The sequence below is a fragment of the Cannabis sativa genome, chromosome 2 (assembly GCF_029168945.1).
Source record: "Cannabis sativa cultivar Pink pepper isolate KNU-18-1 chromosome 2, ASM2916894v1, whole genome shotgun sequence".
Classification (NCBI taxonomy): domain Eukaryota; kingdom Viridiplantae; phylum Streptophyta; class Magnoliopsida; order Rosales; family Cannabaceae; genus Cannabis; species Cannabis sativa.
This window is the reverse complement of record NC_083602.1, coordinates 70,370,081-70,384,912: the sequence shown is the minus strand read 5'-3', so window position 1 is coordinate 70,384,912 and position 14,832 is coordinate 70,370,081. Positions and strand designations below refer to the sequence as shown.

Sequence of the window (14,832 nt, the reverse complement as noted above, 5' to 3'; positions counted from 1 at the left end):
AGCTGATCTGATTTTACTTGTAAAATTGCATTTTAACCCCAAATTCTTCACATGTTCTTTAATTTAATCCCTACTTTTTCCACCAAATACACCTAAAAATACATAAAATTAATTAGAAAACTAAAATAAAATTAAAAATAAATACTACATAACATATTATAATAAAATAATTATAAAAACACACAAAAACATATAAAATTACAATAAAGCTAATAAATTCAAAAATAATTAAAAACTTACTAAATTAATTAAAAACTTAAGAACTAAACCAATTTTTAGTAAAAAAAATGTGAAAAATAACTCTAATTTCTAGAGTTATCACAACCCCAAACTTAAAATTTTGCTAGTCCTCAAGCAAAAGAAAAATTAAAAACACACATTTTTTTATTTTTATTTTGGTGATATAAAAAATGTCCTCAAAAATTGCACATTGAAAATAGCTTATAAAAAATATGAATAAAAATTAAACTCATGTAATTAATTCAATAGTCAATCTTGCTTTGAAAATATAATTTAAGTTATAAATCTAAAATCTATTCATCAAATTATTATGTGAATTCTGGAAAAATTATTGTAACAAAATATTTATTTCACATAACAAGATAAATAATTTTTTTTCAAAATTTGATTTTTTAGCAAAATTGACCCAAGAATTAAAAATAAAGCTTAAAAGAGATTCATAATTGTATAAATTAAAATCAAACTCAATCAAGGGTATTATCATAGGAAAAAGGGGATATCACCAAAGGGTTTTTTTTTTTTTTTTTAAGGCATAAATATATATATATAGAAAATAAATATATATATATATATATATATTTTTACTAAAATAATAATAAACATTTTTCTTTGTTTTTTTTTTATAAAAATATATAATATTACTACTTTAGCATCCAAACAATAATTTTTTTTTTTTTAGTGAAAAATACTCTACCATTTCTAAGCACATGAAAGAAATAACCATAGGAACTCACCACCCCAAACTTAATTTATGCATTGTCCTCAATGTATCAAAATACAAATATAAATTGAAAGTAAAAGAGTTGAGAGTTTAGAATGGTCATACCTCATCTTGGAGCAATGTCAAGAGTGCAACAAAAGGGAAACAAAATCAAAAGAAAAAGTTAATCTAAAACATAAAAAAAAACACATATTACCAAGAATTGATGAGAGCAATTAAGGATCATGGTAAATTGGATCCTCAAGGAGGATTTCATCCACTTCCACATTTTTCAATTCTAAAAATGGTTTCAATTTTTGTCCATTAACTTTGAATACATTACCATTATTAGGATTTTCAATTTCAATGGCTCCATGTGGAAAAACAGTGCGGATAATGTATGGACCTACCCACCTAGAGCGTAACTTTCCCGGAAAGAGATGCAAACGAGAATTGTATAAAAGGACTTTTTGACCGGGAGAAAAATCTTTTCTCAAAATATTTTTGTCATGGTAAAATTTCATTCGGTCCTTATACTTTTTCGAATAGTCATATGCATCATGCCTAAGCTCTTCTAACTCATTCAGTTGAAGCTTTCTTTTCTCACCCGCTTTGTCTAAGGAAAAATTAAGTTGCTTGATAGCCCAATAGGCTCTATGTTCTAACTCAACGGGTAAGTGGCATGCCTTCCCATAAACAAGTCTATAGGGAGACATTCCAATGGGCGTTTTATATGCAGTACGATATGCCCATAATGCATCAATGAGTCTTAGGGACCAATCTTTCCTAGTGGGGTTGACAGTTTTCTCTAAGATGTGCTTAATCTCCCTATTTGATATTTCAACTTGACCACTAGTTTGTGGGTGATAAGGTGTAGTGACTTTATGTGTAATGCCATATTGTTTCATTAAATGTTCAAAAGGCCTATTACAAAAGTGTGTACCATTATCACTAATGATGGCACGTGGTGAGCCAAATCGTGAGAAAATATTTTCTTTCAAAAACTTAAGCACAACTTTATGGTCATTAGTGTGACATGCAATAGCTTCTACCCATTTAGACACATAATCAACACCAACAAGAATGTATAAATTACCAAAAGAATTAGGAAATGGACCCATAAAATCAATGCCCCAAACATCAAATATTTCAACAATAAGAATAGGATTCAAAGGCATCATGTTTCTCCTAGTTACACTTCCTAATTTTTGGCAACGCTCACAAGATTTACAATGCATATAAGTGTCATGAAAAATAGTAGGCCAATAAAATCCACATTGTAAAATTTTCAAAGCAGTTTTCTTACCACTAAAATGTCCACCACATGCATGATCATGACAAAAAGATATGATTTTAGGTTGATCACAGTTTGGAATGCATCTTCTTATTATTTGATCAGGGCAATATTTAAACAAATAAGGATCATCCCACATGAAATTTTTCACTTCAGTATAAAATTTAGTTTTATCTTGTTTAGACCAATGAGAAGGAATTTCACCAGTGACCAAATAATTGACAATATCAGCATACCAAGGAAAAGAAGATACATGCATGAGTTGTTCATCAGGAAAAGTTTCAATGATAGTGGTGGAATCATGATTAGTTTCAACAACAATTCTAGACAAATGATCAGCTACAACATTTTCAGAACCTTTTTTATCACGTATCTCTAAATCAAATTCTTGTAAAAGCAAGATCCAACGAATTAAACGAGATTTAGCATCTTTTTTCGACAAGAGATATTTCAATGCAGCATGATCAGAATAGACAATTATTTTAGATCCTAACAAATAAGACCTAAACTTCTCTAATGCAAACACAACAGCAAGCAATTCTTTTTCAGTTGTAGTGTAATTCAATTGAGCTTCATTTAAAGTTTTGCTAGCATAGTATATTACATGAGGTAACTTGTTAATTCTTTGTCCTAAAACAGCACCAATTGCATAATCAGAAGCATCACACATTATTTCAAAAGGAACATTCCAATCAGGAGGGCGAATAATGGGTGCACTAGTCAAAAGGGATTTCAATTTTTCAAAGGCAACATGGCAATCATTATCAAAGACAAAAGCATTTTCTTTTCCAAGTAAATGACATAAAGGGCGTGAAATTTTGCTAAAGTCTTTTATGAATCTTCTATAAAAACCGGCATGGCCTAAGAATGATCTAATTTCTTTTACTGTCTTAGGTGGAGGAAGTTTTGAAATAAGATCTACTTTTGCTTTATCAACTTCTATTCCTTGAGATGAAATCACATGACCTAAGACAATTCCCTTTTTAACCATGAAATGACATTTTTCCCAATTAAGAACTAAATTCATTTCTTTGCAACGAATTAAAACAAGAGAAAGATGGTGCAAACAATCATCAAAAGAATTTCCAAACACAGAAAAATCATCCATAAACACTTCAAGATTTCTTTCAACCATATCAGAAAATATTGCAATCATACATCTTTGAAATGTTGCAGGAGCATTACAAAGACCAAAAGGCATGCGACGATATGCAAAGGTTCCAAAAGGGCAAGTAAAGGTAGTCTTTTCTTGATCTTCGGGGGCAATGGGGATTTGGTTATATCCCGAGTACCCATCAAGAAAGCAATAATAAGCATGGCCAGCTAATCGTTCAAGCATTTGGTCAATGAAGGGTAATGGGAAGTGGTCTTTCCTAGTGACACTATTCAACTTTCTATAGTCTATACACACTCTCCACCCAGTTTGGACTCTAGTAGGGATTAACTCATTTTGTTCATTTTTAACAACAGTGATCCCAGACTTTTTTGGAACAACTTGAACAGGACTAACCCATGGACTGTCAGAAATAGGGTAAATGATCCCTACATCTAACATTTTAATTACATCATCTCTTACTACCTCTTTCATGTTTGGATTTAATCTTCTTTGACTTTCTCGGGAGGGCTTAGCATTTTCTTCTAAATGAATTCTATGCATGCACACAGCTGGGCTAATTCCCTTAATGTCTCCCATGGTCCAACCTATGGCCTTTTTATGTTTTCTAAGGATATCTAACAACTTTGTTTCTTGTTTTTCATCTAAATCAGATGCAATGATAACGGGATAAGTGTTAGACTCTCCTAGAAATGCATATTTCAAAGTGTCGGGCAAAGGTTTAAGATCTAACTTTGGTGGTTCAGGAGTTGACTCAACATGCTCTAATGGAATACATGGTTCAATTTTGGCTTTCCATTTTTCAGTATCCATTAGTGGGGTAGACTCAAGCAAAGAATTGACATCATGAATAAAATCATCAACATTTAAGCACATTCCAAACATTTTTGCATAAGTTTCAAAAGATTCATTCATGTCCATTTCAAACATATTTTCCGTGTTAATCATGTTTACTTCATGTATTTCCTCACACTCAACAGACTTAGCAACATTAAAAACATTCAATTCAACAGTCATGTTTCCAAAAGATAATTTCAATACACCATTACGACAGTTGATAATTGCATTAGATGTAGCTAAAAATGGTCTACCTAAAATGATGGGTATTTGAGCATGAGCATTTTCAACAGGTTGAGTATCAAGAACAATGAAATCAACAGGAAAATAGAACTTATCCACTTTAATTAAAACATCTTCTATAATACCTCTAGGAATTTTCACAGAACGATCAGCTAATTGAAGTGTTATAGAAGTTGGTTTTAATTCTCCTAGACCAAGTTGCTTATAAACAGAATAAGGCAATAAATTCACACTAGCTCCTAAATCAAGTAAAGCTTTGTTAATAAAATGATCACCAATGATGCATGAAATTGTTGGACAACCAGGATCTTTATATTTCACAAGGCTTTTATATTGAATTATGGAGCTAACTTGTTCAGTTAAAAATGCCTTTTTTGGAACATTAGTGTTTCTTTTAACAGTGCAAAGGTCTTTCAGGAATTTGGAGTAGGCAGGAATTTGTTTAATGGCATCTAAGAAGGGGATGTTGATACTTACTTGTTTGAACACTTCTAAGATGTCACTATATTGGTTGCCTTTCTTGATTGGGAGTAATCTTTGTGGAAAAGGAGCTTTTGGAATGGAAGGAAGAATTTGATCATTATCTTTTGACAAGTCATTTGTGTTGGAACTTTGAGGTTGGCTTTGGTCTTTTTCAACTTGAGGTGTGTAATCGGGTTTGGCAATTTGTTTTCCGGACCTAAGAGTTGAAATAGACTTAGCTTCTTCTTTATGACTTGGAATTCCTACTTCATATTGGCCTTTAGGATTTGGGACGGGTTGGCTAGGAAATCTTCCTTTTTCTCTCTCAGTTACGGCATTGGCAAGTTGACCCAATTGTGTCTCAAGTTTGGCAATGGATTGAGATTGATTTTGCATGATTTGTTGGGTGGATTGCATGAATTGTTGTAAAGTATCTTCTAAGGAAGGCTTTCTTTGTGGAGGGTAAGGTTGACTTGGTTGGGCATGATTCGGATTTGGCATGTTGAATTGGTTTCCTTGGTTCATTTGTGGTTGGTTTTGTCTCCATGAAAAATTGGGATGGTTTCTCCAATTAGGATTGTATGTGTTTGAAAATGGGCTATCATTTGGTTTACCATATGAATGTAATGCATTAGCCTCTTCGGAAAATGTTTCAAGAAAAGAAGGACATGATTGATCATTATGACAAGTACTAGCACAAACCTCTTTTTTAGGTTGAACATGAGAATTCATAGTTTGACTTATGACTAAGGCTTCTACTTTTCTTGCTAATTTTTCAAAAGATGTTCTCAAATCAGTTTCTTCTTTAATTTCATATTTTCCTCCTCTTTTAGGTGAATTATTTGCTCTAGACCTAGGCTCAGAATAATTCCATTGTTGTGAATTAACAGACAATTCTTCAAGAGCTTCCCAAGCCTCTTGCCCTTGTAATTTCAAAAATTTTCCGGTATGCATAGATTGAATCATTTGTCGGTTTGAAGGGGTTAAACCATCATAAAAATATTTTACAAGTCGCCATTTTTCAAAACCATGGTGGGGGCATTTTAATAATAAATCTTTAAATCTTTCCCAACATTCATAAAATTCTTCATTATCTTTTTGATAAAATTCGGAGATTTCTCTTCTTAAATTATCAGTTTTGGACATGGGGAAAAATTTGGCAAGAAATTTATTAAAAAGTTGATCCCAAGTTGTTATGGTTCCGGTTGGAAGTGAGTTTAACCAAGCTTTGGCTCTATCTTTTAAAGAAAAAGGAAACAACCTAAGCTTAACCGATTCATCCGAAAAATTTTGAAAACGAAAAGTTGAGCAAATATCTAAGAAATCTTTTACATGCATGTAAGGATCTTCTCTTTCTAAACCATAAAAAGAAGGCAACAATTGAATGATTGATGGTTTAAGTTCAAAATGAGTGGCATTAGTAGTAGGCAAAACAATGCATGATGGAGCATTAGATGAAATAGGTGAAAAATATTCAAGTAGTGTTTTTTCTTGCGCAATATTAGGTTCTTGTTCCATTATGCTTAATTTTTCAAAAACACTTTCAATTTCACCTAAAGTTACTACTCTTTTTACCAAACGATTTTTAGAATCACGTTGCCAATGATGCATGCAATGTCACAAATTTCACAAAGAAACACAAATAACACACAATAATCTCAAGAAGACAAATTTCTGATGTGGAAGATCAGTTATAAACCGCAACCACAGAGCATACTTATAACACAAAGAGATTATGATTTTTTTGTAAATTTTTAATTTTTCAATTTTTTTGGTTTGACTTGTTCCCAGGCCTATTTGATTCCACTTACTCACGACTTAATAACAACTCCCCGGGGTTAATTATTAAGTGTGGATGGGAACTTTGCCAAATTTCCTTTAAGCAAAAATTGCTTATGTTGAAAGAACAAGCTTTGTTTTTAAATATTTTTTTTTTAAGCAAAGTAAATAAGATTACAACTAAATAAATACAATAAAAAAAATGACAATAATAATGATAGATAGTTATATTAAAGTTAGGAGGCACAAAATGCCATCAACTAACTATAATAATAATAGTAGTAGTAATAATAATAAGATTTTAGGAGGCACAAGATGCCATCAACTTAAACGATAAACGAAAATAAAAGCTAGGAGGCACTAATGCCATCACTAGAGGGGATATAATAGGAGGCAAAAATGCACTCAACTATCAAGTATGTAGGAGGCACAAAATGCACTCAACTATAAAAAAAAAAAAGGGTTAGGAGGCAAAATGCACTCAACTAACAAATAGGTAGGAGGCACAAAATGCCATCAACTACCAATAAATATGTATATATAGTATAATATATAATATATAATATATAACAATATATATGTATAACTTCCCTTTTTTTCAACTTTTTTTTTCGATATTTTTTTTAACTTTTTTTTTTTTGACGAAAATGAGAAAATAAAAAAAATAACTAGTAGAAGAGTATTACTTACCTTGTAGAAAGATCGTTTCTTTCTAGCAAGTCCCCGGCAACGGCGCCAAAAACTTGTTGTCCTCAAAAGTGAGTGTTTTAATATTTATACTCGCAAGTGCACGAATCGTTTCGGAATATAATGTTCATGTAAGTGCAAGGTCGAACCCATGGGAGTTGACTAACATCAAAAGAAACTATTTCAAACAAAATAAGAATATTCTAACCTAGCTCCAAATATTTGATGGGAGTGCAAAATAAAATAAAAGACAAGTAATTAAAATACTCAAGATTAAAGATGAGTGAGTATGAAAATGATTTTCAAATAAGATGTGTAAAATAAGATTATTAAGATATTAGAATCCACAAAATGCAAGTTCAATAATATTTATAAGCATATTGATTCCCAAGTTTTAGATATAGTTGAAATAAATCTCACCATATTTTCCAAAATATATTTTTCATTTAAGTACAAGTTATTTTCAAAAAGGTAGGATTTTTCTTCACTTATAAAATGTATAATTTCTAAGCATTAAATGTGTTACAATTTAATGAAACTACACAAAATCAAAGAAACTATATTTAGGCAAAATATAACACTTATATTCTAAGAATTAGATGTAAACAATTTAATGAAAGACATTTAATCAAAGAGTATTATATTTTTGCATAATGAAGAACTAAGTAGAAATATGCTTTAACAATCAAAAATACATGATATTGAAGATGAAAAAGACATATTTTTGATAGAAAAATCCATGAACTTTATAGCACAAATGGGGAATCAACATACAAACATAAATACTATCTAGTTACATTTTGCTTCATCATCATCTTAATAATCTTGAAAAAAGATTAGAAGCTCATAACTAGATAAAAATTACAAAAGATAAACATACTTGACATGCTCTTCAAAGTGTAAAAATGGTAGAAAGAAAATGGTAAAATGAAGAGTGTGGAATGGAGAAGTGTTTTGGGTTGAAGAGGTGTTTAGGAGGGTGAAGAGATGTGTTTTGAAATGGTCTTCCAACACCATATTTATAGGCAAAATTAGAGAATTAAATTAATCAAAATAAATAAATAAAATGATTAATTTAATTAGTGTTGGGAAGAGAATGGATAAATAGAGTATGTGTAAGAGTATTGGAAAAAATAAATGTTTTGTAAGGATGTAAAAGTAGTGAAAGGATATGGTAAAAAAATAAAATAGGAATGTTTATTTAGGTGAAATAAATTGGGAAGAGTAAATAGAGTATTTATGTGTAATATGTGGGAAAAAAATATGGACTTTTGGTTTTTTATGTGTATCAGAAAATAGGAATAAAGCAATTAATTTAACTGCCTTTTTTTTTTCTTTGTTCTCAGCAGATACACGTGGCGAGCTCGGGTTGGACGACTAGAGCTGATGGCTGGGGACGTGGCGCACGCTGGTTCGTTGGGAAGGCTGACGAGGCGGGACGTGGCGCTTGCTGGTAGGCTGGGCGCTGACGGCTGGGTCCCACGCGGAAGGAAGCTGGCAGCTGCTGTTGGATGGGCGCTGACGGAAGTGGGGACCAGGGGACGCGTGGCAAGCTGCTGTTGGAGAGGGCTGATGCTGCTGGGGACCACACCTGCAGGCGGTTGGCAGGTACACTTGCCTTGGTCGGGTGTGCACCACACGCACAAATGGCAGCCCTCAGATCTGACATTGGATGGCTCGGATTGAGTCAACTTTTCTGACCGAGAGTGGGTCTTGAAACAGGGCTGATCTGATTTTACTTGTAAAATTGCATTTTAACCCCAAATTCTTCACATGTTCTTTAATTTAATCCCTACTTTTTCCACCAAATACACCTAAAAATACATAAAATTAATTAGAAAACTAAAATAAAATTAAAAATAAATACTACATAACATATTATAATAAAATAATTATAAAAACACACAAAAACATATAAAATTACAATAAAGCTAATAAATTCAAAAATAATTAAAAACTTACTAAATTAATTAAAAACTTAAGAACTAAACCAATTTTTAGTAAAAAAAATGTGAAAAATAACTCTAATTTCTAGAGTTATCACTCCCATGGTTTCTTTGAATCTAAGAGGGGATTGAGACAAGGGGACCCTATGTCTCCCCTACTTTTTGTATTGGGAATGGAGTACCTCAGCAGGATTTTGAAATTGGTTGGACAGAAAGAGGACTTTTATTTTCATGGAAGATGTGCTGAACTAAAACTCAATCACCTTAGTTTTGCAGATGATGTTTTATTATTTTGCAAGGGTGATTTCAAGAGTATTTATTACATGCTCCAAGGGCTGAAACTTTTTTCTGAGACATCAGGTTTGCAGCCTAATAAATCAAAATCTGTTATATACTGTTGTGGAATGCTAGAATCAGAGGCCAAAAGGGTGTTGGGCTGTTCAGGATTCAGCAGGCAGAATGTGCCTTTTAGGTATCTTGGCATACCTATTTGTGCTTAAAAAATCTCAGCTGATGAATGTACAAGTCTCATTCAAAAAATGACAGCAAGAATTCACACATGGAGCTCAAGGAATATGTCCTTTGCAGGTCGAGTGGTGCTCATCAATGTTGTTTTATTGACTATCCACACATATTGGACCCAAATTCTGATCCTCCTAAAGAAGGTAATATCTGAAATTGAGAAAATCTGTAGGTGCTTCTTATGGAAGGGTCAAAGCTATATGGATGGATCGGGTAGTGTAGCCTGGGAAACATTGTGTAAAACAAAGAAAGAAGGAGGTTTAGAGCTGTTGGATATTAAAGAATGGAACTTAGCAGCTATTATGAAGCATGTATGGGCTGTGGCGAACAAGAAAGATAATCTTTGGATAAAGTGGATCCATTGTGTCTATATTAAGCAAGAGGATTGGTGGAGCTATAAAGCTCCATCAAATTGCAGCTGGTACTGGAAAAAGGTGGTCGAGGCCAAAGAGAAGGTGAAGATTATGGCAGATTGTGATCAATTTACTAAAGGAGAGTACAAAATAGCAGATGGCTACAAGATGTTGACTCCCCATCAGCAGCAACTTCATTGATGCAAAGAGGTATGGTGCAAACTTAATATCCCAAAACATAGTTTTGTGTTGTGGCTAGCTACACTTGACAGATTAAAAACTAGAAATCGGCTGTTCAAATTCAAAATAATAGAGAGTCCTTTGTGTATTTTCTGCAATGTTGCAGTAGAAACAAGAGACCATTTGTTTTTTGATTGTGGGGGTTCCTAGTTCATGCGTCTCTCAGCTCAAGCAATGGCTGAATTGGCATGCAAAAACCAATTATGTACAGGGGCTGCTAAGGTGGATAGGAAGGAGCAAAATGAGCAGGTTTAAGAAGCAGGTGTATGCCTCATCTCTTGCTGCCCTGGTTTACCGATTATGGTTAGCCAGAAATGACAAAATGTGGAATCAGCAGGATGCATCTGTGCATCAAATCTGCCAGCAAGTAACTTGGCAGGTCAAAACTCGAATATCATGTGTTAAGCCGAAGAGAATGAAGCAATGTGATGAGGAATGGTTTGAAAAATTAGTATAAACTCACTATGATACTTTGTATAGATAATACATATATTATGGCCTTTTATTGAAGGTGCATTTAGGTTGTAAAGTTTTAAAAGTTTAGTGGCAATGAAAATCACAGCTGATTCATCAAAAAAAAAAAAATAGAAAAATCTCAAATAAATTTACAAAAATAAAAATAAAACAATGTACGTTACTAAAATGAATAAAAACCATATTTATACCTTAATGGACATTGAGTTTTAACTTTTACTAAAATTAGTGGTTGGAGTTATACTACCATTTTTTTTTCAATAGGTCGGTTTGCAGCGAAATAGGAGAAAAAAACAAAACTTTTTTAGTGTATAGATTTAAGTATCGAAAATAGAAATTTTTTTAAAAAATGGTAAAATGGTGTATAAATGAGGGTAATATGGGTGTTAAGAGTGGTGGTTGGGGAGGGTTTTTGGTGGTGGGTTTCTAGTTTTGGTTGTTGTTGTGTTCGTGATGAAGAAGATGAAGTGAGAAATCGTCTGCTGAAAGGGTTTGATAAATACCTTCTATGGTGTCGATTTTTATCAAATAACCGACGCCATGTGCTGAAAACGTAACATGTGTCAGCGTGTCATGGCATCAGTTCTTTAATAAAAAACTGACGACATAGAGGGTATTTCTGGGAATATATATTCTGATCTTAAAACCGATTATAAATGGTATGTAATAAATGATATATCTACGGTTTTTATTAAAAAGCCGCTAAATACTACATTTGTACCAAACGAGTATTTTTACACCATTGAGTTTCCCTTTTTATAAAAAGAGTTGAAAAAACAGTCTTTAAAGATCCAAATTGTACTAGTGTCGATAATACAATAAAACTTTTTTTTGGTTCATAATAATTTATATTTTTATTTTTTAGTTTTTTAATCACTATAGTAGAAAAAAAGTAAAATGTAATTATTTTGCATCTATTTAACAACTATCATTTACTGCGTCACTCATTTCACGGTAAAATTGAATAGAATATTATATAAAGACCATATTTAAAAATTATATTTGAAGGAGTATTATTAACTAATCATATACTATAAGAGCACAAATTAATATTATAAAAAATTTACAGGACAAAAATACTAATTTATTCGTTTTTAAAGATTGATATCCTAGATTTATAAGTTCTTATGAATTGGTTTTCTTTAATGCAATTTTTCATTAAAAAAATAAAATGTGGATTTACTAACTGGAAAAAGAAATTAGTCGGGTAATGATATAAATTTTACCGCCAATAACTCTTTTGCTTTTTTATATTGGTTGCATTTTTTATGCGACTCATTTTAGTGCCAATACCATTAGAGGTGGATAATCTCGAATGTATTATTTTCTTCGTGCTCTAGAACTACTCATAAGTGATAATATATATAATATAAACATTTTCTCTACGTATTTCGTTCAACACTTCTCAGAATCTCAACCATTTAATTAGGTACTAACGTATTCTTCATCTTTAACAGTAATTGCCTTATACTACTACATATATATTTATTTATTTCTTGATCATTCTTTACTGCGTACATAATTCTTCTTCGTCTTAATTCTTATAATCAATCTTTTTTATAAACTTTTTTTATGTATACATGTAAATGTATAGCATATGTTGTGTTCTTGATCTTGTATGCAATATATTAAATATTTGTTACATATAATATCTAGTTTTTGAATTGTTCAGGATAATGTTTAATTATTCTCTTAATTATAATCTTTTTTATAAATTGTGTGAGTATCTGATTCAGGAATAATTATTTAACATATATCAATTAAAAGATATATATTAATTAATCAAGAAAGGGGAAAATGAGGAAGGGGGGCGATGATGATGATAAGAAAATGAATGAGCAGAATATGATAAGAAATATGTTGAATGATACGATGGTGGTCATAGATAAATCAATTCAGAAAATTAATAATAAGCTTGATGGTCATAATGAGGCAGAATGGAATAAAGTCGATCAAATGGTTGTCTCCATGTAAGTGTATACATATTATATAATATTTCCGCCATATCTTAAGTAATTAAATTTAATTATGTATATATAATCTGTATCAACATATATAAATATAACTAAGATGATATCAGATATATGTTATGGAAAATTAAAAAAAAAAAAAAACTCTGAAAAAGAACAGTGTTGTTAATTAATTTAATTCAGTAGAGGGCTAAATTAATTAATCGGCAGTACTTTCATTTATCTCTCTCTGTATATTAATATTAATATTATTGATTATAATTATAATTATATGTAGAGCGGTCCGCAAATTGTTCTGGGAAAATCGTAATCATGTAAGCGATTGGAGATCTTTGACGAAATCCCTTTGCAATAAATATGAGAGTGTTTTGGCACAAAGGATTTCACAAAAGGTGAGCCAATAATAAATCTCTTATCTAATTTTATTAGTTTATCCAACTTTTTTCCTTATTAAAAAAAAAACTCTATTTGTTTTATTTTTATATTTTTCAGGTTGTTCCTTCAATAGAGAAAGTGAGAAGTACAAGTTCATTGCTGGATGAAATTGTGGAGCAATGGTTATTATTTGACATTTACAGAAGAAATTTAGAGATCATTTTTGAAACTGTGGGGGAAATTCAGCATATAATTACAAATGTTTTTCCTATGTCCTTATATAAAATGTCAAAAATAATCTTTTGTAAAGTGGTAATTAACAAATATACATACCTATATAAAACTTTAAAATTATATAGTCTATCATATATATTATAAATTATTTGATAATGATCAATTTTCAGGTATGGAAAGAATTCCACGTTCAAATCGACCACCTACTAACTCGAAAGGTAAACATAATTATACTATAATTTCTCTTTTATGTTGATCCTTCAAATTAAATATTACTTATAGCTATATAGTCCAATTATTCATGATTAATTAATTATTGTTGCCACTAAATATATATATATATATATTGTTTTTTTGTTAGTTTATCACTTTATTTATTTTGACTTGTTATAGATTGATGAAGGGGCGTTTAGGAATGTTGATGATAACCTATGCTTTGACGATGGAACGATTAAACTTAATAATTTCTACCATGAAATGAAGCATATACAAGAATATGTTTACCCCCAACTGCCAAGAACTTTTGCTATCTTAACAGAAAAGAATATAGTGCACTATAATATATGATCTTATATATATATATATATATATATATATATCTGTATCCCTGCTACTAGCTAGATCTATTTGTGGGATTTCTTTCTATATCACTGTTTAGGTCTTCAATATTTCCATTCTTACAGAGATGATCATGGATTTTTTCAATTTTTTTTTTCATTTTTAGTTTTGAAGTTATTTTGAACTAAATTTGCACGATGAGCATGATTTGTTTTATTAGTGTTATATTGTTTATGGCAAATGAAAGAAATATAAATATAAGAAAATTTTTAAGTGAGTGCATTACTTTTGTTGTGGCATTTAAGTGCATTTTCTTAGACTTTTTATTAGTTGAATGGAGTGGTTGTATAGTATTAACATGTATTGTGTTAAATAGAGTAGTGTTTGGTATACAATTTTTTTTACAAAATTTTATTGTAATTTTACATATTTATCACTCTCAGCCTCTTTTGTTTCTTTATTATTTTAAAATATATTGTTTTTTCTTTGATAGTATATACTCATAAAAAGTTTGAGATTTACTTTTCAATTTTTGTCCGTATTATTATTATTCATAAATTTATATCTTTTTGGAAGAAGAAGTGCTTAACAAATAAATGAGTAGATACAATTAATATTAAACAAATTGGGTATATTTTCTAATGCTCCATACATCATTCTTTTATTGATTGAATCAATATTCAAGACACATGGGATCCGTACAAAGAAAAAAATGAATATGTGGAAAAACTACAACTAATAGTGTAGAATCAAAACAATTAAATTTTAAACAATCAAACAATAAGCGATGATAAGATTAAAAAA

At 30.8% G+C, this 14,832-nt stretch overlaps 1 protein-coding gene and 1 non-coding gene across 2 annotated transcripts; both read left to right on the top strand.

Moving 5' to 3' along the window:
* Nucleotides 1-5,914: 5,914 nt before the first annotated feature.
* LOC133035262 (small nucleolar RNA R71) lies at nt 5,915-6,021 on the top strand. The gene has a single exon (XR_009686539.1). It is a non-coding gene; the product is annotated as a small nucleolar RNA R71 (small nucleolar RNA).
* A 6,263-nt stretch (nt 6,022-12,284) lies between these two features.
* On the top strand, nt 12,285-14,294 carry LOC133034029 (uncharacterized). Its single transcript, XM_061109055.1, has 6 exons — nt 12,285-12,320; nt 12,628-12,861; nt 13,139-13,253; nt 13,354-13,548; nt 13,641-13,688; nt 13,864-14,294. Exons 2-6 carry the CDS (start codon nt 12,689-12,691, stop codon nt 14,035-14,037), a joined length of 705 nt encoding a protein of 234 aa, XP_060965038.1. The 5' UTR covers nt 12,285-12,320; nt 12,628-12,688; the 3' UTR covers nt 14,038-14,294.
* The last annotated feature ends 538 nt before the right edge of the window (nt 14,295-14,832 follow it).